Source organism: Phoxinus phoxinus, assembly GCF_949152265.1.
Source record: "Phoxinus phoxinus genome assembly, chromosome: 20".
Taxonomy (NCBI): domain Eukaryota; kingdom Metazoa; phylum Chordata; class Actinopteri; order Cypriniformes; family Leuciscidae; genus Phoxinus; species Phoxinus phoxinus.
Window position 1 is genome coordinate 21,061,401 of NC_136895.1, and position 24,307 is coordinate 21,085,707.

Consider the following 24,307-nt stretch of genomic DNA (forward strand, 5'->3'; position numbering starts at 1 on the left):
TTAGAGAAAAAGCTCCCTGGGAATATCTAAAAACCAGACAATTAATATACGCCTTAAACTTTTTGGATCTGGGTTAGCTAAAAGTTTATAAACATTAATCAGACAACTGGTTTGATTGACATCTAACACTGGTCAAAAGAAACCACAGACAAATCACCCTCGCCAGCAGATCTCATTTTGTACCATGGCCAATTTCCATCATATGCGATTTAAGATTTGTTTATTGGGGACCTTGAATCTGGAAAAAAAAAAAGTAAGCTTTCCTAGAATGCTAACCTTTTAAGTTCGACAGACTAAACATACTGAATGCCAGAATCACTCTACAGACCAATTAACGGCAAATCAATGTTTGGCTCCTTTGGATAATTTCTCTAAAGTTGTCCCTTTAGTTTTTCTCATTTTCCTGCCAAGGCCCTTTGCCATGAAACCTTGTACTAAGTACAAGAATACGTAATACATTAGTTGTATAGGTACCAAATTAGCAAATTTATAATGTTTATCAGTGAGGTCGTGCTTCATTCCAAACTTCACACTTAACGCAGTTGAATCAAAACATCAACGATGGAATAAACAACAATAGCAAACACAGCTATAGAGGATACAGTAATAATACAAAAAAAATTAAGGTTTAAGCGCTCTAAACCTCTCTCCACAGACATGCCTGAATCCACTTATGTACCTGACCACAAGAGTGCTCAAAAAATTCTTCTTTAGTTTACATGGGCCATAATGGTTATAAAATGCGTCTTCCTGAGACGCAGACAGCTCAGACTTATGCGAGAATCATTATCTCCAGTATTTTTCCGACTGTTTCATGCCAGGACAGACTCTCAGACCAGACAATATGATCCAGATGTACATTCAGCGACCAGGAAGCTGGCTGCACTTTAGAAAAGGACCCAAACAAACCGCCGCCAAAACAGCAGCATTACTTCAAACTGTAATTTGTCATCTCAGCCACACAAAAAATAATAATAACAAAAAAAAAATTGTGTGACCAAGTGGAACAACTGTAGGAGATCCTATAGTCGTGTCTTTAGAAAACAAAACTCTGAAATGGAATTAAATTCATAGCGAATTCAAATGTTTAAGTGCAATGCATTTTTATCAAATAATACTATGAAGATAAAGGGATCTACAGTTGTAACCAGAGGGTTGTTGGTAAAAAAAAAAAAAAGGCTTTAAATTAACAACTACCAAGTAACATGAATCTACAGATAAGACTCGAAAGGATAAACTTGTTATTAAAGTTGACCACAAACATGAATGTTGCCTATATAAATAAAGGTGACTATTGGAAGCTGCAGGTTCAAACCTCAGCTCTCTTTTCAAGTATTTTGTAAGTATGCTGTACAACACATCATCTAAATAACTTAACCTTTTAATTATCCCAGCTGTATTCTCTGTGAAAGGCTGGATACATAAACATCAAAGGGTGTTACTTTAATGGCAAGTGTTGCGCTGTAATCGTCCAAGTAATAATAGAAGACAGAACCGTACTTCAGACCACAGTGATGTTTAACACTAAAAACCCAACAACAGATAAACCAACTAAATTACAAAGGACATCAATCACTTTCAGGTCTTTGGTGGAGTCGTCTGTACAGACTGTCCTGCCTCACACAGTCCAGAGGTGGTCCACATGTTCACTTTTTACAGTACACACACTGTGGGGTGCTGCTGGCTGTCATTGACTTGCTGGTGCCATTTGCTGACAGTTTAATGAGTGGGACATGTTACGGACCGTCAACATAGCACTTTTAAACATTAAATCCACACATCATTATGTTGGGTGCAGCTTTCTTCTGAACTCAAATGACTGAACCTCATTACAGCACCAGCAGAATAGCCGACTACAGTTTAGAAAGAGAGATTACTCCACCAACATAAAAAACTAATCCTGCCTTGAAGCTGCCCTGTAGGAGCTTTACCACATAAACAGAACAGAACAGAACAGAAAAGAAGGGAATTGAATGGAACAGAACATAAAATATAATACAGAAGAACAGAATTCAGCAGAGCATAAGAGAAAAGAACATAAAATAATACAGCAACATAAGACAATAGAATAGAACAAAGCAGGACAGGAAAAATAAAATAGAACTGAAAAGAGCAGAAAAGATCATAACAGAGCATAAAGAGAATAGAACACAACAGAATGCAATAGAATACAGAGCAGAGAATAGAACAGATCAAAACTGAGCAGAAAAACATCAAAAAAATCAATCAAAAAAAGAGAATAGAACATACTACAATAAAATACAACAGAACATTAAACATTATATAGAATATAACAAAACAGAATAGAATTTAGAAGAATAGAACACAAAGGAATCAGCAGAACACAACAATACAGAACAGAACAAAGAAGAAAGTTCAACAGAACAGAATACAATAAAACAGAACAGAATAAAATGAAATCTTCCATAATGGAAGAAAGATGCAGCTACCACACATACGGACCACATGCCTAATGACCAGAGATGTTTATTTGTTAATTTGGTCTGGACCACGTATAAACAAATCCTTCAGCTGCAAGTATAACAAAAACCCCTCAAACACATAAACAACGCCCTGATTTGTCTAACGATGGAATATATTTATGGTTATGTGGCATTTTGCTCGAATGCTGCCTCATATGTAAGATTCTCAAGAGTACATCGCCGTCAGTCAATCTGCCGGAGGCGGGACCAAACCTGATCGTGCAACACTTGTCAATCAGTCCTAAATGAGAAAATCAGATCTCTGTGGTAACTGTCCCACATTGTGTTAACAACAGCTGGTCAGTGTTCACTCAGCATCCTGCTAATGAGCCACCTGGATACATTTATTTCCCTTGTATGGAGTTTTGTTTGGATTTGTATCTTTTTACAAGACTAACATAAAGCAGAACGCTCTTCTATGATGTCTGGGAATTCACTTGTCTGATGTTTACTTACACTGTAGGTTTTATGTTGTGTAACCTATTATGCAACTTGGATTTTCTCCAAATGGGATTTCTGTTGATTCAATCATGCAAACAAGCAAGATCCAACATTGTGTGAAGGGTAAAAATTATCCATGGGATCCGCTTACCTTTAAAAACAAATGTTATATATAAATGACATTAAGTAAGATACAAACACACCAAAGATATTAAAGGCACAATATGTAGGTTTTGCCACTAGAGGTTTGCTTATTAAAATCAATAACAAGAGCGTAGCTTGATGACACCATGAATGAGCGTGGAATCATGGGAGTTGTCATCTTCACCTCAACAGCCGATGTAAACCAATCTGAGTAAAGTTTTATTAACGTTACAAAGGTATGAAGCAGGGCGGGGCAGAGATCCGTGGGAGCGGAACGAGGCCAGTGGAACCAGAGCGACACACTGGTCTCGAGACTCATGGAGGAGCTCCGGAGCTTTAATTACGCTTAGATGGCGCTGTCGGCTGCTCCTTTCGTTTAGTTGTTTTACGTTTATTTTACGATTGAAGTTACATTTAACATTTGCCGGTTTCCACTTCCTTCTTGTGAACTAGAAATTCACATAAATAAAACCGCTGAATTTCTACTCATGCAGTCACTTTATTTGACGAAATTAAAATCGCTGTTTTACTTGGTCAAAACAATCATACTAAAAATAAATTTGAGTGTGTTGACAGTTGTTACGTTATTCTACTTGTTGCACACTGCAGTGATCTAGGTCGTTATGACGTCACTGGTTAAAATTGCGGATATTTTAATCCAAAAATCGTATATACACATTGTGTCTTTAAGCATTTACTAATCATCACTTTACCTGGACACAAACGCAGAGAAATCTTTGAATTCAACGCCATCCACAACAATATTGAGCTCTGTAACTCTCCTGAGAAGAGCATCATCCTCCTGTAAAGAGATACTGAGAGTTAAACAAGATCATAAATAATCTCTTTAGCCTTCACTTGGTCTGCATTTACGCATTTATTCATTTACCTGTCATGAGACTGAGGGCTATTGGGATTTCCGTGACTCTCTCCCGGAAAAATATTTTTTGTTGTGAAGACTGTAACACGAATCTGCTTTCACATCCTTTTATGCTTTAAACAACGGGTCAAGATTATTCTCCACTATTCTCATGGTAAGGATGAAATTTAAATAAAACTTAAATTTTACTGAGACTCATATTTAGATGTTCATACAAAAATAAAACCACCATCTTCAGAGATAAATCTAGATCTTAATCTTAAAATGCTGCCAGTTTAAAATCACAATTTTTAAGATTGCCATCAATCACCAACCAACAATTCTGTTCTAAATGATTTAATGCACCAGTGTAAATGTTTGCTCCAAGGAGATGCATGTATGCTTGTAATGAAGATTTCAGAGAAGCAAGCAAGAAGAACTACTAAAACTTTAAATGCTGAGTCTAATCCATAAGAGACATTTTAAGACCTACTGCATAAATCTCTGATGTTGAAATAAAATCATGATCAAAATGGAGGCAAGCTGCCCTCTAGTGTTGAGTAAAAGAAAAGAAAAAGGTACAGACTTCATCACTGGTTGTAATAATCTAAACATGAAGTGGATGGAGTTTAAATGTTTGTAGGTGTTATGTGAGAATCTCAGTACTTAACCACGTTTTATGAAGATACATTTAATGGTGCTTGCCAATACAAAACGTTATGATGCTGATCACTTACCTCACTTCTCAACAAGCCACATGATTTGAGGCATCATACAGACATGTGAAATACTTATGATTAGGGTTTAGGTACCTTGGCTTTAACCATAAGTATGAGCTTTAGGAAGCACCACTAATAATTAGAGAATAATACCAAATAGTAACTGATCTACAGCATTTTCAAATGTACTTTGTAAGTGTTACGGCCAGAGCCTTGTTGCAAAAAACCCCCCCAAAAATATTAAACAAATTATCACTAAGGATTTTCAAACGAATGCAGGGCTGTGCATGTCTCAAGTCATAAAGTATGCAATTATTATACACTCATCTGACCGGAGGATTTCAAATACCCTGCTTTGTGAAGAGTTATTCATTTTACATGCATTTTGAAAGGGTATATTAATTTTAATAAATAATACTTGTGTTAATACTATTAAGTGCAGGCATAAATACTTAGTGATTTCTTTGTACCTGAATCTCAGTCACAGCAAATTCAACCTGGAACAACAGTACACTGCAGTGACCTGCAAGTCTGAGCTGCTGTACAAGTTTTCTTTCACCTGAAGAGACAACAGAAGTTAATAACACTTAATTGCTTTTTTATAAATTAAAAATTATACAAATTATTTTGTATTTAAGAGCAAAATGTCTAAATATGACTGCACGGCTGAGAAGTTAATCTCACTTTTGTGTAACGTCTTCACAAAACACTCATTGAGAGCAATCCCGTTTATTTCCGTCTGTCGTCTGAGGTCTTTCTCAAGTTCTCTGACTTCCGTGTGGAGTTTTGAAAGAGCGCGTTTATGTGCTCCTCCACCTCCTCTTTCCTCACAAACTGACTTTCTGAAAGAGAAAAAAGAAAAGTGTTGAAACTTCAATGTAATTAATTTAGTCCAATCCTCAAGTGAACCATTTTCATTGAGGTTCTCCTACAAAGATTTGACACCACAAGCAGACAGGGTGTTTATTTTCAGTCCATTTTACAGTTTACGCTGCTATATGACACTGAACAAAATACAACGAAAGGTGCTAACAGTTCCTCTTGTAGTCGATCTCCATGCTTTATGAAAATGGTCCGTAAAGTCTCCTCCTGTTCAGCCTCCAGCATTTCAATTTCCTGCTGGAGCATCTGGATCTCTTCCTCATATTTCTGCTCCATGATCTTCCTCAATCTACTAAAAAGCAATTTATGAAAATACATAGATAGAGAGAAAGAGAGAGTAATTGGATGATATATATACACAATAACGTCATAATTTATATAATAACAACATGAAGTAAACATTTGCTTGGCAGTATTTTTAATATGATGCAAAGGTTATAATTAATCACCTAAAGACACAAACCTTTAAATGTATTTGATCTAATTAATATTAATAACAGATTTCAACAAAACATACGGAAGTCAGTTCACAGCAGTTCAAGTCAAAAACGTTTTTATTTAATTACAAATCCGGACAAATACTCCAACAACTATATAACGTTATGTTAATTATAAACCTTTATAGTTTCATAACGATGTTTTGTTGTAAATCAGATGACAGGAGATCGATTTGACAATAAAACATAACGTTAACCATCAATCAGAAGAGATTTCACTGACGTAAAAACAATAATATTAAAATAAAAAGTTATGGTACAAATCTCTTTGTTATGCCTTAGCCTATATGGACTTCATACCTCGTGTAGAACGTGTATCAATCTTAAAACCGAATGTTTAAAGGAATAAACTTACTTTAATATACTCCTGAAGGTAAACAGCTCGACTTTATGATTCTGACGGATTCAACTATATCCCGCGTCAACGCGGAACATACCAAATGAGAACTGGATGGGTAAACCATGTCCAAAAACAGCCTAAAACATTTGTATGTTCATCTAAATAGCATTATTATGAAGGTAATTTGTTATAAACCCATTTATTACTGCGTATAATTCATTTTGTATAGGAGAAATTGGACATTTGTCTAATACTGATCATCTTTATTCGGTGAGTATATTTTGCAAATGGAACTTTCCATTACGTTGCGTTACATTCCCAAACGGAACCAAAGACACGTCCATGGTGTCACAGCGGAACAGTTACAGTGTAACATCAGAATGTACATGTGAATCTTTGGCATGATCGTAAGTGTGTTTTGAGTTTACATTAATACTATATTCTACCTCGGGGAATATTTTAGGAACTCTTTTAACTATGTATGTTAAAGTATGGCATTGGGGAAATTAAGATCATATCATACAGTTTGTACTTCTGTAATAATCATATGTCCATGTGTCTCATGTTTTTAAACATAATTTACATCATTTAAAAATTGTTGTAGTTGTATTTTTTTGCAATGCTGTTCAAATATTTTCTTTTTATTGAAAGAAAATTTGCTTACGTTTGTGTACAAGGCAAATAGTAAATTTTATACTGATATACATTTAGTTCTATTACTAAGTTATACCCTTGCAAGATGGATATTAAATAAAAAAATATATATTGAATAATTGAAATTATAGAATCTTTAAAGTGGGAAGAATAACCAAGTTGCCTCCTTGAGCAACAATTATTATTTGTAACATTTTGTGATACTTGAAATTGTGTGCAGTAAAGCTGTTCATTGTTCCTGACAAAAAAATGCTCCAGGTAGTTCTTTTGCCTCCCAGCATGCTCTGCAAGCCGCACATTTGAGTTTTTTCCCACAATGGTTATATTAAATTGAATCCAGCTTTGTTACTGTCAAGTCTTGTAGATTGTAACTACTGTATACTATGCATGTGTCTTTTAAAGTCTGCCTGGGATGGAGACTTCTGTATGTTTAGTTATGTGTGTTTTGATGATATACAGAAGGGTTTGGTTGCGTGACAACTGGCCATGAAGCGATTGTACATCGGAGGTCTCGGCCACACGGTGTCTGAGAAGGACCTCAAAGACAGATTTGGAAAATTTGGGGATGTGTCAGATGTGGAAATTATCAGAAGGAAAGATGAGCAAGGTAGGAATTCTGATGAAAACCAACTTAACTGATTTTGAAAAAAATAAAAAAATGTTTTACATTCACTGGGTACCCGTTCAATATTATTCAGGATTTGTGCATTATCTTTGTGATCTGTTTGCAGGATCTCCTCTGAAGACATTTGGCTACATCAACATAAACATCACAGATGCTGAATACAAAAGATGTACATGCATTTATTTAACATTTCAATTTTACTTAAAGAGTGTTGCTGTATCATGCAGTAATTCAATGAGTGTATTTGTTTTTTTATACAGGTATAGGTGTCTTAAATAAATCCACATGGAAAGGTGGAACTTTGCTCATTCAGCTGGCAAAGGAAAGTTTTCTACATACGTAAGTGTGTGTGTGTGCGGCTGTTTGGATTTAAATAGGCAGATGCTTAAGAGTCTATGTTTGGATCATATAGCAGTTTCTGGCATGTTATATGTTTGGCAACAGCTCTTCTAACTATAAATGTGTAGCTTTTCATTACTTAAACAACCATGTGGGAAGACACATCATGGCCATATTCCAGGATGACAATGTCAAGATGCATCAGGCTCAATTTGTTAAAGAATGGTTTAGAAGGGAGCATGAAGAATCACTTTCACACATGAATTGAGTCTAAACCTTAAATTCATTGAAGGTCTTTGGGATGTGCTGGAGTAAACTTTACAGAGTGCTTGACTCTTGCATTGTAAATACAAGATCTTGACCAAAAACTGATGCACCTGTTGATGGAAATAACATCACAACATTTAAGGTCTGGACTTGAGGTCTGCCATTTCATGTGTGAAAATTATTCTTCATGCTCCCTTCAAACCATTCTTTCACAATTTGAGCCTGATGAATCTGGACATTGTCATCCTGGAATATGGCCATGATGTGTCTTCCTACATGGTTGTTTAAGAAATTAAAAGGTATGCACTCCGTCACTTAGGGTTGGAAAAACTGTTGCCAAACATAAAACATGCTAGAAACATAGTAGGCCTAATCAATGCAATAATGATCCAATCATAGACTTTAAATCTACTTCTTCTTTTTTTGTCAGACTTGCTGAAGAACGACAGCAAATGGTTGAAAAGACCAATAGCCCAAAGATCATCCCTCAGGAGAAATTAGTAGACTCACTTAAAGCAGCCGGTGTTGAAAACTTCCACATGAAAGCTGCTGTTCCAGGGACAGAAATTCCTGGGCATACGGTCTGTGTCCATAATATTCTTTAGCTAGGAACATTCGTCAAGTTGTAAAAATGGCCCGATGCTGATTTAACATTGGTTTTGTGTTTCTCCTCTCTTCCAGGATTGGGTTGTGAGTAAATTTGGGAGGGTCCTTCCTGTCCTGAATCTCAAATGTAAAGGAAAAAGCAAGATATCCTTTGTGTTACTATTCTATTGGTAAAACTGCAGATATGCTTGCATGTGTAGAAGTGCCCTTTTGCTTGTTGTTTGTTTTGGTTGCTAAAATCTTCTTTTGAAGTCCATAATCTATAAACAGCAGCTGCAATTTCCAAGCTACATTTTTGCATTGAAAAGTGATTTATTTTTATTTTTTATGTCATCTTCACTTTTTCTTGTCTGTTCAAGTTGTTGTTGTTGTTTTTAGTGCAGTGTCATTTTTTTTCAAAGTTGTAGATCTGGGATCATAATGCAGAACAAAATGTCATAGTTTCGAATAGTTCATAATCTTCCCTTAACTCTTGAGTACATCTTCAAATATGATCCATCCAAACACTGCCATAACATCAAGAGACTGGAGACTGCGGACGACGTCACATCAGTGTCCAAGCTGACATGGGAGATGGAAGGTGGAGATGATGAAATCAGTAAGAAACGGAGAGGAGAGTTTCCAAAGCAGAAACCGTGTCCCAAAAGATCTAAAGTAGACTTGAGTTCATTTCTTAGCGATGTGGCTCAGGGCAATAGAATTAATGCGGCTGCCATTGGAAACGAGAACAAAACGGTGATCCAACAAAACGGACTCTCAGGAAAACAAAGACCTGTTGTTAAAAGGCCAGTTTGTGTTTTGAACAGTGATGCTGACTCTGAAGACGAAATCAGGATGTTGGTTTCTCAAGAACATTCGAGGAACCCAAAACAAACCTCTGTAGAGGATGACGATGACAACCTGGAGGTGGTGGGAGATGATTTTGTTGTTAAACCTAATGCTTTCTGGGGCACAGCGGAACAAGATGGCGCAAAATCGCTACTAACTACCTCAAAAGAGGATGAGGATTACGATTCAGCGGACACCGATGAAATACTAACCCAGAGAAAGACCCAAAAAACACAAGTTGACCAAGATTCCCCAACAAAATCTAGTAAAAACAAATCTTCGTCTGAATCTGACGGTGGTAGCGACGAGGTATCTGATGATGATGTTAGCATAGATTCTGAATATGAAGCCATGATGGGGAATTGCTGCCACTTAGAGCTCTCCCTAGCAGACTTGGAGCAGCTAGCTAAAAACACAGAGGTGATTTCGGAAGATGAATGTGTAGAAGAACCCAAAGAAGAAATCAAGACCCCAAGTGCACCACTCAAAAGAAAAGGTATTAACCCTGAAGATATTCTAGCTTCGCTTTTTAAAGGCTATACCCCTGACAAAGAAAGTAAGAATGAGGTGACCAAAGTATCTCTTCCAGCTTTCATTGGAACAAAGGATCTCTTTGGAGGTCCAGAGCCCATCTTGAAAAGAGTCACTCAGAGTATTGACTGTGAATCTCCTAAAAGACTCAAACAAGACCTGAATTTGAAAGAACGAAGCGTTTTAGAAGATAAAAGTCAACCACAGTCTTCAACCCGTCCATCTCAACAGAAGCTGTCCAATTTAAAGGTACAATCAACCTCAAAGAAACTTGTGAACCAATCATCAGAAGATGATTCTTCTAGTGAAGAATCGGAAACCAGCGAAGAAGGCGGCGAAAGTGCTGAAGTCGTCACCTTTAAAACGTCTCCAGCGACACAGTCGGTGGGTACCATCCCTGAAACCAAACTGAAGACTGTTAGCTCTAACAACTCAAACACCCCAATCAAACCCAAGCAGACGAAGATCTCCAGATCTTCCAGTAGTGACTCAGAAAGCAGCGAGGAAGAAGATAATGAAGATAGTTATGAAGTCCTCACTTCCAAAACGTCCTCAGCGACACAATCGATAAGAAGCAAACTGAAGACTGTTAGCTCGAACTCAAACACCCCAATCAAACCCAAGCAGACGAAGATCTCCAGATCTTCCAGTAGTGACTCTTCTAGTGAGGAATCGAAGACTAGTGATGATGAGGAGAAGTCCAGACCTCAGCCAAAGGATTCCAAACCAGTCGATTCAAAGAAAGTTCAGGAGAAAGTTGAGTCGCATCCAACAGTTGTTCACTCAACTGTCATAGACGCTCAGAAACAACAGAAGGACAACCAGAAACGTCTTGCGGCGCTGGAGCAACGACAGAAAGAGACCGAACAGCAGAAGAAACTCATTCAGGGGGCTCTTTCCAGCGTGGTGAGTAGAACTATTGTATAAAACTAGTCCATACAGCTTGTAGACTCTCTACTCTACATCATCTGAATATGGTTTATATGAAGAAAAGGCTCCATTTTTAGGAATTCACTATGCATCTGTACCATATTGGTTATTGGTCTATTTGAGATTTTAATTGTTTTTAAATTTAGCAGATAGCCTCGTGGGCAGCACCTCCGGGTCACGGACCTTTCCCGATACCAAATCCCCCCTCTCTCTTTTTCATTTTTCATATTGTACATTAAAATGTTGTGATGTCTAAATTCACATGTAAAATTTAAAATTAGTCTTTTATTTTAATTTATTCACACAAGTGACAAAATAGTATGTCATTTTAATATTGGCCATTTCTTATTTTACATTATTCATAAATTATACAGAAGAAAAACGAGAATTTCTGCTCCGTATTAAAGCTTGTGAAACATAATAATAATTGTAAAAAAAAATAAGATTTTTCGATCACATGACCTTCATCCGCTTACAAACATTGTTTGACTGGGAAGTTGTGTGACGGAAACATAATAAATAGATCATTTTAATTGTGTTTTTCAAGCTTCAGTAGTGTGCAGATTTAGCTTTTGTACTTTTTTGTTCATTGATTTCATACATTTTAGTCTGACCTGAATATTAATATCATTGCATCCCTAATTTTAAAGTCATTTTCTTTGAAAATCTAACTTGTCTTTTAGTGCCACTTACTCTAACATGATCTTTTTCAGGACAAGGTGGAAGAGAACAAAGGCAAACACATTGTGTTTGATTCTGATGAAGAAGAGGACAAAACCACAAACAAACCAGAAGAGCAACCATCAAGCCAGAAAAAAAGCCTTTTTGAGGACGATTCTGAACCCGATGATCATCAAGCGTCCACATCAAAAGAAAAGGCAAATATGGACCAAGATTGGAATTACAAGTTGAACTTCTATTAGAAATTAGAAGTTGAAGTTGAGTTGTTCTTCATGCTCTTGTGGGTTTTTTTTCTTCATCATAATTCTACCAGGAGAACAAAAAGCCAGGTTGCAACAAGCTGTTCAACAGTGAAGATGAGGATGATGGTGCTGAGGATGATCGTTTCCAGATAAAGCCTCAGTTTGAGGGCAAAGCTGGACAGAAGGTTTGGATTAAGACTCTTTCAGGATAGAGATTTTGTTTAGTTCGTTTGAATTCTCATTCATCTTTCTTCATTTGTTTTCAGCTTATGAAGCTGCAGGCTAGATTCGGAACAGATTCGAGATTCCAGATCGATTCGAGATTTCTGGAAAGCGACGATGAGACTGAAGAAAAAGGTAACTTGTGATTTATTTGAGTCTGTTCTTGGACCTAAACGTGGTTGATGCAAGAATTATTCAACGGTTTCAATCTTTTAAACTTCAGATGACGTGGCTCCAGAAAAAGATGCAGAAAAACAACTTCTTGAAGAGAAAAAGAAAAGTCTAGACATCCTCCAGAGCATTTTAAACACAAGCATACAGCCGCAAAACACCAAAAAGACCAAGACATTCAAGTATGACTTTGTATTCAGATGTTCTTTCCGCACACATCTTTTTTTCTTCATATGTTTTTAAAAAAAGAGTTTATGTACCTTGTTTGTCTTTGCAGAGATGTTTCGAGCCTGCATTACGACCCGACACAAGAGGAACACGCCGCTTTTGAGTCCAAGATCGAGCAGCCGAAGAAAGAAAGGTATTATATTATGAACTCTATTTTAGTTAACTTTGCTCCTCATGGCGTTATTCAACATTTGCGTTTTTGGTGTGTACAGCAAAGCGGCTCGACGAAAGAAACGTGAAGAGGCTGAAAAACTCCCTGAGGTGTCTAAGGACATTTACTTTGAGGTGGCGGGGGATTTGAAAGAGGTCTTCGGGATGTCCAAAGAAAACCAGGAAGAGAAGGAGACGGTTTCATGGGACAAAGAGACAGAAGAGACTGAAGATATAATGACGCCAATGGAAGTTTCCTTCACTTCTAATGTTGAAGCCTATGAAGACACATCAGGCGGATTCAAGTTTTCCTTCTTTGGCGAGAACGCCGCTGCGGAGACGACCACTAAGACAGGTGCATTGACCATTTACATCAAATTCATATTTTTTTATTATTATAGCTACCGTAGTTTATTGGATATTGGTTTTCACCTTTGGTTTATCAATCGTTTTCGGTCAGTATTGCCGTTTGTTTATTTATGCAGCTTCTTTTTATTTTATTGTTCTGGAATCACTTTGACATTTATACAACATTTAACAGTTTCATGTTCAAGTATAAAATGACTATATTTTTTGGCCAATCAGACGAGTACAAAATAGAGACGTTAAAAGGAGCCAAGTTCTCTTGGCAAGTGGACCCTCGTTTCCAGGACAGCAGTTCAGACGAGGAAGGCGTGGACGAGGTCGAGGAGGACCAATCCGCTTCCAGCAAAATCACAGAGTAATTATATTATGATTTAAATTTTAATCTATTTGTTAATCTTTTCAAATATGTGCCTTGTAGAACTTCAACATCAAAAACTTAAACATTAAACGAAGTACACATATACAAGATCTCGCTCTCTTTCAGGGTTTTTTAATCACACAAGAAAAAAAGCTACGTTTTTCATACAGTATATTTATATTTAAAAAATCTATATTTTCGATTAAAGTGTTGAACCTTCATTCATATTTTGTGCAGGGAACCAACACCATCAAAAAAGAGGTTTTTCTTTTTCTATCAAGATGATGAACGGTTAAAAGGTGAGATTTCAACTTTTTCATTATTAAAGGGTTCATTTATCATCTTGACAACTTAAGATGTTCATAATACATAAACAAACCATAACGTGTGTGTGTGGTTAAATTAAAATGGGTTTTTATGTTTTTTAATATTTATGTACCTTTTGTGCCTTTAAAATGATCTGCATATGAAACTTTTTGTACATTTTTATCATCAGAGGGGCCGGGAATGTTCTGTAGAAGCGGAAAACTTGGAGATCAGAGGGAAGCCTGGGAAGAGAAGAGGACGTCACTCAGAGATGTACTTGATTTGTATAAGTGATTTATATGGGGAAAAAAGTGGATAATATAACATATAAATTTCACTTCCAACTTTAAAATGCATTAAAATATAGTATGTACATATTGTTATTATTAATAATATGTGCATATTATTAAAATGCAACATTTTATGCGCAGTCTCTTAGCTTGAAAAAGATTGTGGACTCCTAGTTTACCATATTTTGAAATGGTTGTTTGACATTTGAAAGTTCTGATATTTATTGAGCGTTTTTTATTTATGACATGAAGTTACAGCTGTTTCCCCCCCCCCAACAGGAGTGTCGCAAGAAACACAGAGATGCCAAAAGACGCCAGAGGCCGTCGCTGAAGACCTGAACAATTCTTACGGAAAACAGGTTTTCAGAGACATTGTTGCACCCATTCTTATTCTGTTTAATAGCTGTAATTTATTCTTCAAAATAACAGCATCTAATGCATATTCCCTTTGTATGATTGAAACATGATTTCCATTGAATAAATGTTGGTTTGCACCACTAGAGGGTGGTGTGATGATACTTTCATGACTAGTACAGCAGGCTTCAGTGTTTGTTTTCATTCCTCACTCACTTTCTCCAAACCACAGAGTTGTTTTGTCAAAAACCAACTTTTGTGCTTTTCATGTTTGCTCGTGCCGCAAGATCATTTAGTACGCTCTGGCCCAGAAGATCATACAAATATTTAATGAAATGATAGGAAACTTTTTTTTTGTGGTTAAAGGCATTCTTGCATCTAGTTTCTCAGGATGTATTGTTCATCAGCTGCATTTTACATGTGGGGAAAAGGCGTGTTTGTATGTGTGAAGGTGGTTGAGAAAACTCTTCGGCCTTGTCCTAGTTACCATTTTGGGTAATGATAGTGATATTTGACCCCTAGTGTTGTTCTTACCCTTATCTGCAGACTCAAGCAGTTTCCACTAACTTGTGCAAAAGGGCCTTTAAGATTTCTTTATTTGATTAAAGGATTATTTAATTGTAATAATTTGAGTTAAAATTTGCATATGTGTACAAGTAATATATATATATATATATATATATATATATATAACTATAGGTGTTGTAAACGGTCACTTTTTTTTTTTTTTTTTGCTTTATTGCAGTTAATTTAAATTAGAATAGTGTTTGTGGGTGAATTATAGCATGTGACACTCTTTAGTTACACAAGTTCAGGTCACTTGGCACTGGAAGGTGTTTAACGTCAGTCTGTGCGAAGGCCAAGAATGAAACGTTCAAGTGCAAACATCTCACACTGTTATTTTCGTCTGCTGATGAAACCCTTAATAAATCTAGAGGAACCGTTTGGCTCTGTCCAGCTAGTGTGTGTGTGTATTCACGAATATCATTGTTCCATTGATTTTGCGTTTGATTGACAGTGGTTTTGCTCTCTATAGGCATAGCTGCACATCCGTAGGTCTGAACTATAGACATGAACACTGTATTCGGAGCATAAACAGGACGCTGCGGTTTCCAATTTCACTGTGACATCACAGCTGGTGTCTATGGCTCATGAAGGAATGGAGCAGCTGTTCTGCAGTGACATAAGTCCCCCGAAACTGCCATTTTGTTTTGCTAAAGAACTAATATGTCCTTTTTTTTGGGCCATCAATCTTTATAACGCGTATTAACTTGGGGACTTTCTAGAGAAAATAAAGTGGTACTGTCATGACGCCAAGATGTTTTGGTAACACATTACAAAAAACGTTCATGTTATTATCATTAGTTAAATACACTGAAAGAATGAGTAATACTTACAAAAACTAACCATGGTTTTATTGTAGTAACAATGTTTTTTTGGCAGACTGTTTACCATTTGTTTATCCACAGTTTTACTACAAATAGCATGGTTAAACTATGGTTAGTGAAGCAAAACCATGGTTTAACTACAATAACCATGTTTTTTTTGTAGTAAAACCATGGTTAATTTTTGTATTATTAATCTTAGTTAATGATAATCTCAATTTACTAACACTTTAAGATCCAGAGTTTACTTATTGTTAATAAATGCTACAAATATACTGCTCCTTGTTATTTTATGTTAATGAATTAACTAATGCTAGCGAATGGGACCTGTGTAAGTGTTACCGATGTTTGAGTGATTTTTAGCATGTTGTTAATGCTAAGATGTTGAATGTGCTAGTTAGCATGTCGCCAGTGTGTTTCAAAAGAGCCCACAAAAAGTCAGATTTTCTGGTGTCTAATTAGTGCTTGATTTTTTTGTGTACTTTCTTCAGTGTATGTTTGTGGGAATATTTTTCAACCCGTTATAAAGTCGCACATCTCTCAACAAAACACATGATTTGAAAAATCATTCATGACTGTATGAAAATATAAGGTTCTTGAGTTGCTATATGATTCTTGATGTCACATACAGGTTCCTCTGATTAGCATTTTGGTTTCTGTGTCCTTTAAAGCAGCAATAGATGGTTTTCTAAAGAGCTAGCAAATACAGTTCTTTGTGTAAGAATCATTCTCCAATTACATCAGGCTGTAAAACTCTTTTTTTGGTTCTATAGTTTTAAGATCTGATCTCACATTTATAGTCCCAGGCTGGGTTGCTAACTGTAAATGCTAATATGTGAATGAAGGGGTGGTAAACCAACAACTGTTAGCCTATTCATTCTCCATTTAAACGTTAATTTAACACAGTCAAGTTCATTTTAAAGTCTCTTTCTTGTTTTCACTCCAGTTAACTTCTGTTAGAAAAGATTAGCAAGCTGTTTGACTCAGATGAATGAATGTTGGAGGTTTTTATTACAAAGGGAGGCTTATTTCTGAGTGGGAAGGAACCAGAATGCACAATGGTTTGAAATATTTACACTTTACTTTGTAAATTCCAATCATAGTGTGAATAACTTCCACGGTTACAGTGCGCTAGCCAGCTCAAAAAGTCACATGACTAGCCTGCGCCTGACTAGAATAACAGCCCTTCCCCCAAATGACACACACATGCCTGCAAGTGTAAACTGAGAGGTTGTACACATACATTGAGCTGCTTTGGACTTTGTTTTATATAAACATGCAATTAAGTAGATGTCTGAATTTCTTACAGGTAAAACCCCTAAAATGTTAGCTTTAGCCTTGCTGGAATGAGAGTATTGATGTTAGCTGCAGTCTGCAGCAACAGATGCTATTGCGCAATACTTTGCAATGATCCCCCATGCATTTACTCTGAGGAAAAAACTCTCAAAAGTCTGTACTTTTCCATACTTTAAGGTCTTGTGTGTTTTTTCCTCCCTCTGTTCCTCAAATCCCACCCCGTCCTGCCCACCAACTTCTCAAAGAGGACTTGTTTGGATCTATAACTATTACTGTTCACAACCAGCGTAGGGGCTCAGATAACATCGGCGTCTTCCATGATAGGATGGGGGTAATATCTTCAACGGCCATTTCAAAGGCTACTTGCTCTCTGATTGGCTGTTGCTGTAGCTAATCATGTTAGTGTGTGACAGCAAGAATGTACACAGTCTGTTTTTGCACTGAGAGAAATCAAAATATCTCTCTCAACCTTCCTTAGTTTTACACGAACCGTTTTGGCACAAAAATGAAATATGGGGGAAATGTGTAAAAAGAGGGAAAGTGGATGGTGTCGACTGGCACTAAAATTAGCAGCATTCCTATATGCTTGTTGCAGCAAGCTGAGGTTTATTTACTCAGGGCTTATAGTTAGTTAAGGGGTGTGTCGCTGTGCGGTGGAACTTGTTGCACACTAACAGAAATGCTGAAAATGTTACTTTAAAGTTTCAGTAATTGGTTATGTGTCGGTTATAAACTTTTACTGTACACGTTATAACCAGCTGATTTGTGAGCACTTATTGCCAATTGCACTTATTTATGCCAATTTACTGTGCAGACACCATCATAATTTTTACTCTTTTGTCTGACTTTAAATAATTAGGATGATCATCATAAAGCATCTGTTTCCTGTGGAAAAAAATACAGATGAGTCATTTAGAAAGTGCCTAAAATATCCAGGAACCACACAAACATCTTTAAAACCAGTTAGTGAGCAGTAATGTGCACTACAATTATATATCTAGATGGTTTAGAGTAAATCAAACTAAATTTGAGAACCAGTTATGCTTCGTTTAACACTGTTTTTAGGAAAACACCTGAAAATATTGAGGATTCACCTAACATTCCATTCATGCCGTCAGATTGTTTCCTTGGAATCATAGCGGTTCATTTATAGAAGTGAGAATCAGAATATCCATAATATGACGTCAACTGTAACTGCAGCTGGGTAGAGAATCACAGAGGGAGAATCCAAAATGGCAGCGTTGCCTTCAAGGTTTTGTTACTGATTGTTAAAGTAATTGTTTCGGTAACTGAAATTAAATAAAAAATTCTATTTAAATAAAATAAAATAGTTTAAAAAGGAAAAACTTGAACTTAAAGAAAGTTAGAAATGTTGCCTAACTGAAATAAAGTTTAGTTAATATTACTAAAACTGAAATAAAAAAGTAATAAAATGATAAACACATTTAACAAGTTTAGGCTACTACAATTAAAATGAAAATATAGAAGTGAAAGCTAATAAAAATAAAATAAAAAAATACTATAATAGTATACATTCTAAAAATGTTTGTAAAAAATACAAGCCAGCAGTTATAATGAAGGAATTTTCCGTATTGATTTTTTTCACAGGTGTTTTATCGGTATTTGCGCATTGCACTGGGTTTAAAGGTTGAAGGAAATGTCCATGAAGTACTATAGGTGGTAATTTTCTGACAGGATGTTTTTCCACAGATTTTTTTCTTGGAGTGTATAAATAATAATGCATCAGGAAAACCAGTCAGTTGTAATGTATAAAGGATATGTTCTTGGATATATGCGTTATAAGAAGTCATATATTTCTTAATCAGTATTCATCCTAAACCATTACTCTAATATTTAAGAGAGAATGCCCAAAGGTCAACAATTTCTTCTTCTTTGACTATGAAAACCACATTTTGCTTTCAAGAGCTGCTGCATTTTGACAAAAACAGTCCCGTTGATCAAACCCCAGTGCTCAAACCAGTCCAGGCCGACAGAGATGGATCATCTGCATGAAACGGGGCCGTTTGTGGTGCATGATTTGCTCTGTATTGGATGTAGGAGGCCCTTTATTGTTCGAGACGTCTGTGAAGGAGAGGAGAGGATATAGAGGGAAAGGGAGGGGGCGTAAAACATGAAGTGCAGCCTTTGGGCCTGTTAGGAGATTAAGCTACGTGCGAGAGGAAGAGAGCTAGTCAGCGGGAGGGAGAGAGTCGATTGGGATTGAGTGCTCTCTTATATAATTATCTCGCTGAATAATCCTGCTCCCAGCGCCTTTAGCAGCGGGGGAAGGGAACGGACTCGCATTCACAGTCTGTGGGTCGTGCCTTCACCTTATCTGCTGTTTGCTCAATGCTGCTTTTGTTGCTATTTTAGAAAATCAGATCTTGGGATGCGTGGATGTTGTTGAGCTAAAATAATTCACATTTACAGCTACATACATGTATTTGACAGACACTTCTATATAGTGTGACAACAGTGCATTCAAGATACATGTTTAGCAGTTAGCACTATAGCATTTGAGGCTATGCTACATTGTGATCATAATCACAGCTAAATGAGTTGCTAGCTACACTGTATCCATATGTACCTTATTGCTAAAATCAACAACTTTTCATCTCTACACAACCATATAGTAATTTACTCAGAAAATAAGTCTAGCTACTGCTAAACTTGCTAACCTTCTTACTAAAGTTATTTGTGCACACAGGATGTTTCAGGCTGACACATTTTGGTGTGGTTTAAAAACACTCCACAACCTGACAACATGCTAGTTGTGTAAAGTATTGATAACTTGCTCAGCAGGTCAAACAGTTGTGAGTCAAGCTGACATGCCTTTTGGTCGTGCATGTCATGACATGTCATAAGAAGAGGACACTGCAAAAAAAGGATTTTCTAGTATATTTTCAGTCTAATTAGTTATTAATTTTTTCAGAAAACAAGACTTATTTCTTAAGTAATTCTCAAGACAGGACATCTTTTTTAGATGAGTGCAATTGAAAAACGAGACAAAATACTAAGTAAGAAGATAATTTTTTTCAGTGGGCATAATTGTGCGCCACTTGCACCTAAAGTTTTCAACATGGGTCACAGATTTGTTTCTATAGCAAAGGCCTTTGAGAGGAACCCATCCCCCACAAAACACACACATCCACACCAGCCCTCAACTGCAATCAGGCTCTTGGACATTTAAAGGTCTAGCGCACATTTATTTTGGATGTAAGAATCCATGTAAAGTTTTTCACTTTTCACTGAAGTATTTGCCTGTACATATTTTTTTGCATTCCTCTGTCTAAACCACTGATAGAATGATCTGTAATTAATATTAGCAACCAAAGTACAATTAATAAGGATTTGCTTGGCATCAGTGGCTTATTTTGCTTTTAATGTTTTTTGCCCCAATTATTTTAAACACAAACTATATATTTTGCCAGTGACAAATGTCAGATAAAAGGATATAGATTTCAATGAGATAAGCAAAGTGCAGTAAATATTTGCACTACAAAAAGTATTTGCACTACAAACCAGTATGTTTATAATTATGACAATGGATTAAAGAATATGATAACAAATACCATTTTGCAATATTAAGCAGCATAAAGGACTGTTTTTGTATAGCTAACAGAACTGGAAGCGAATGATGCAGTGTGTAAAGCTGTTTGTGAAAGTTCTGCAAAGTTTTAAAGATCAAAGACAAGTTATTGTCTAAAAGAAAGAATTGATTCTGAACTGCCGAAATGAGTCTTCAGCAATTCCAGTCTCAGTTCCTGTTACATTCCTACATAATAATATAAAACATTTTTTAATAATGCCAGCCTATGGTTTTCATTGGCTTGCCCATGAACAACATCTACTTTGACCCGTTCTCAAACTCTGTAGTTGTAGCTGAGGCCGGAAAGAGTTTGATTTGTGTTGTCAACATATCGAGAAGACGCTACGAATCCACTTTGCTGCATTTCAAAAGGAGGAGAACTTAAGCTGGAATTGATATGGAAAATCTGATGCCATTGTTACTGTTCACTGTGTACAATTGCTGAGGAAGATCCGGAGCTGAAATTCAGATATGTATGGCATTTTGTTTCCGACTCCTGCTGTAAGCGGTCGACCAATCACAACAGACTGGGCCATCTGACCAATCAGAGAAGAGTAGACCAATCACAACAGACTGGGCCATCTGGCCAATCAGAGAAGAGTTGACCAATCACAACAGACTGGGCCATCTGGCCAATCAGAGAAGAGTTGACCAATCACAACAGACTGGGCCATCTGGCCAATCAGAGAAGACTAGACCAATCACAACAGACTGGGTCATCTGACCAATCAAAGAAGAGTAGACCAATCACAACAGACTGGGCCATCTGACCAATCAGAGAAGAGTAGACCAATCACAACAGACTGGGCCATCTGGCCAATCAGAGAAGACTAGACCAATCACAACAGACTGGGCCATCTGGCCATTCAGAGAAGAGTTGATCAATCACAAAAGACTGGGCCATTTGACCAATCAGAGCAGAGTAGGCTTTCGGGAGGAGGGGTTTAGAGACAACTAACCGTTTTCAGACGTGAGGTGCATGCTGCAATGTATATTATGAAAAAATATGTAAGTGTTTTTTTTCCCTTTGATCCATGTAAACCTTTTGTAGGAGACCTTAACTAAATTAGGAACCTTTCAAATAGCATAATAGGGGCACTTAAAAAATAAGTGGTTATAAGTTTTTTACAAAGTTTCCTAAGTTTACAAAGGCTTTTTTTACATAATGTCAGAAATCTTGCACAATAGAGAAGCAGGATTTATAGGGGCATTGTTGACTTTATTAGGTATTTCACTATATATGAATACCGTACTTTTATGAAAGATAAAGAAAAGGAGAACAAGGCATGCATGGAGGGCCAGGTTTGACATCACGTATGTTTACTAAAGTTCTAGCTCGACTGTTAGCAGTCGTTATCCTGTCCTTCCCCTCCTCCTATACCCTCATTATCACATGATCAACATCCTCCGAATCAGATCAGAATCTTCCTTATTTCAGAGTTTCAATTTGATTTCAATATCAGAATTCTATACTTCCTTTTCAGAACGGTTATCTAAAATGGCATTGACAGAATGTTTATGGCCTCAAAGAATGACCTTTTTTATTACCGGTAACTTTTAAAAGTAGTATTCCATCTAGTTTCTGAATCAGTATGAGGTCATAAAACCATATGAGGTCATAACAATTATACACAAATTATAAAGATTATGCAAGACACTGCCGAGGCATGTCACTTGTCCTTTGCAGTGTGGGAGCGTCCTTTCTAACACTTATCTAAATGTTATATCATAGTTATTTTACAAAATGAGTTTGTTGTTAAACAACTTTGTTTACTGATTAACTCCCCAGCAAACCTTGATGAACCACAAGACACACTTGATCTGAACACCTTAAGCTCTGGTCAAAGGGCAGCGTTGCCTCATTCAACACATGTACGCCCCTGAAATCTTGTTCCTGGCATAAGGCATTTTTAATCTCGAAGTTGGTTAATGTGCGTGTGTTTCAAATCAAATCAAATCAAGCTTTATTTCTATAGCACTTTACCGCAGCCACCAGGTGTCCAAAGTGCTTCACATGGTGTAAATATCGCAACATCCAACACAACATTCAAAGAAAAGGAAATGTAAAAAAAAAAGAGAACATGAAGCATAAATGTTACACAACTACTGCGTAGAAAAAGCCTTTTTAAACAAATAAGTTTTAAGTTTTGCTTTAAAAAGGACAACATTTGTTATAGTACTCATATCAGGTGGGAGCTTGTTCCAAAGTTTAGGGCCAGCTACAGCAAAGGCCCTGTCACCCCACTTTGTATACCTCGACTTAGGAACCTGTAAAATGCGTTGATCCGAAGACCGCAGCCCATTCAGAGCTTTAAAAACAAACAATAAAATCTTAAAATCAATTCTAAAACGCACTGGAAGCCAGTGCAGAGTAAATAAGACTGTAGTAATATGTGCTCTTCTAGGTGTACTTGTTAAAAAGCGTGCAGCAGCATTTTGTACAAGTTGCAGGCGTGAAAGGGATGTTTGACTCAGACCGACATAAAGAGCATTGCAATAATAAAGCCTCGAACTAATAAAAGCATGCACCGCTTTTTCCAAATCGCAGCTGCTAAGAAAAGGCTTCACTTTACTCAACAGACGGAGTTGGAAAAAACCCATTTTTACCACATTGCTAATCTGTTTTTCAAATTTCATGCTGCAGTCAAAAAACACGCCCAGATTTCTCACAGATTGCTTAACGCATGAAGTAAAAGCTCCCAAACTTAAGTTCGATTTTACTGATCCGAATTTTGTATTGAAAACAATACATTCAGTCTTGTCCTCATTTAGCGTAAGGAAATTTTGAGAAAGCCACTGCTTGATATGGTTAATGCAATTTTGCAAGCGGTTTAATGCGATACTATCGTTTGATTTCATAGGTAGATAAATCTGCAGATCATCTGCATAACAGTGAAATGAAAAATTATGCTCATTTATTATAGCCCCTAGTGGCAACATATATAAAGAAAACAGTGTGGGGCCCAGAATTGAACCTTGAGGCACGCCACAATAAAGGGGAGCAGATGATGATGAGTAATCTCCTATACTGACAGAGAAACTCCTATTTGTTAAATAGGTAGTGAACCATTTAAGTGCAGAGCCTTTAATGCCTACACAGTGCTCAAGACGTGCAAGAAGAATTGAATGGTCCACAGTGTCAAAAGCTGCCGATAAGTCTAAAAGCACTAACAGTGCAGACTCAGTGCTATGACGTGATCTAAAACCGGATTGAAATTTCTCAAAAATAAAATTCTGTTGTAAAAAATCTTGTAATTGATTAAAAACAAGTTTTTCTAATACCTTCGATATAAGAGACAGATGTGAGACTGGTCTAAAATTCGACAAAACATTAGGATCGAGATTAGGTTTTTTAATCAGGGGTCTGACCACGGCATGTTTGAACGCATCCGGGACAGAACCTGAACTAAGACAAAAATTAAAAAACGTTAGTAAACTCGGCCCAATAGTACTAAAAACCTCCTTGAGCATCCAGGCAGGAACAATATCTAAAATGCAATTTGAAGAATAGTGTTTGAATAGAA

General features: G+C 36.7%; 2 protein-coding genes across 3 annotated transcripts in view; one reads left to right on the plus strand and one right to left on the minus strand.

Annotated features, from left to right (window-relative positions):
* Positions 1 to 6,530, minus strand: part of cenpp (centromere protein P) — a 47,396-nt gene extending 40,866 nt beyond the window's left edge. Inside the window, exons 1-5 of one of the 2 annotated variants that reach the window (XM_079593317.1) lie at positions 6,381 to 6,530; positions 5,680 to 5,820; positions 5,331 to 5,488; positions 5,117 to 5,205; positions 3,782 to 3,870 (exon numbers count right to left, since the gene is read on the minus strand). In XM_079593317.1, the coding sequence (XP_079449443.1) occupies positions 3,782 to 3,870; positions 5,117 to 5,205; positions 5,331 to 5,488; positions 5,680 to 5,804 (461 nt within the window). In that variant the 5' untranslated portion in view covers positions 5,805 to 5,820; positions 6,381 to 6,530. The remainder of the gene's footprint in view (positions 1 to 3,781; positions 3,871 to 5,116; positions 5,206 to 5,330; positions 5,489 to 5,679; positions 5,821 to 6,380) is intronic. The other variant, XM_079593318.1, reaches the window with a different exon arrangement.
* A 168-nt stretch (positions 6,531 to 6,698) lies between these two features.
* On the plus strand, positions 6,699 to 14,692 carry nol8 (nucleolar protein 8). Its single transcript, XM_079593689.1, has 17 exons — positions 6,699 to 6,772; positions 7,479 to 7,626; positions 7,751 to 7,813; positions 7,905 to 7,983; positions 8,681 to 8,831; positions 8,932 to 9,000; positions 9,337 to 11,121; positions 11,859 to 12,023; positions 12,140 to 12,253; positions 12,335 to 12,425; positions 12,514 to 12,643; positions 12,739 to 12,822; positions 12,902 to 13,194; positions 13,425 to 13,560; positions 13,801 to 13,862; positions 14,060 to 14,142; positions 14,439 to 14,692. Exons 2-17 carry the CDS (start codon positions 7,506 to 7,508, stop codon positions 14,496 to 14,498), a joined length of 3,486 nt encoding a protein of 1,161 aa, XP_079449815.1. The 5' UTR covers positions 6,699 to 6,772; positions 7,479 to 7,505; the 3' UTR covers positions 14,499 to 14,692.
* Positions 14,693 to 24,307: the final 9,615 nt, after the last annotated feature.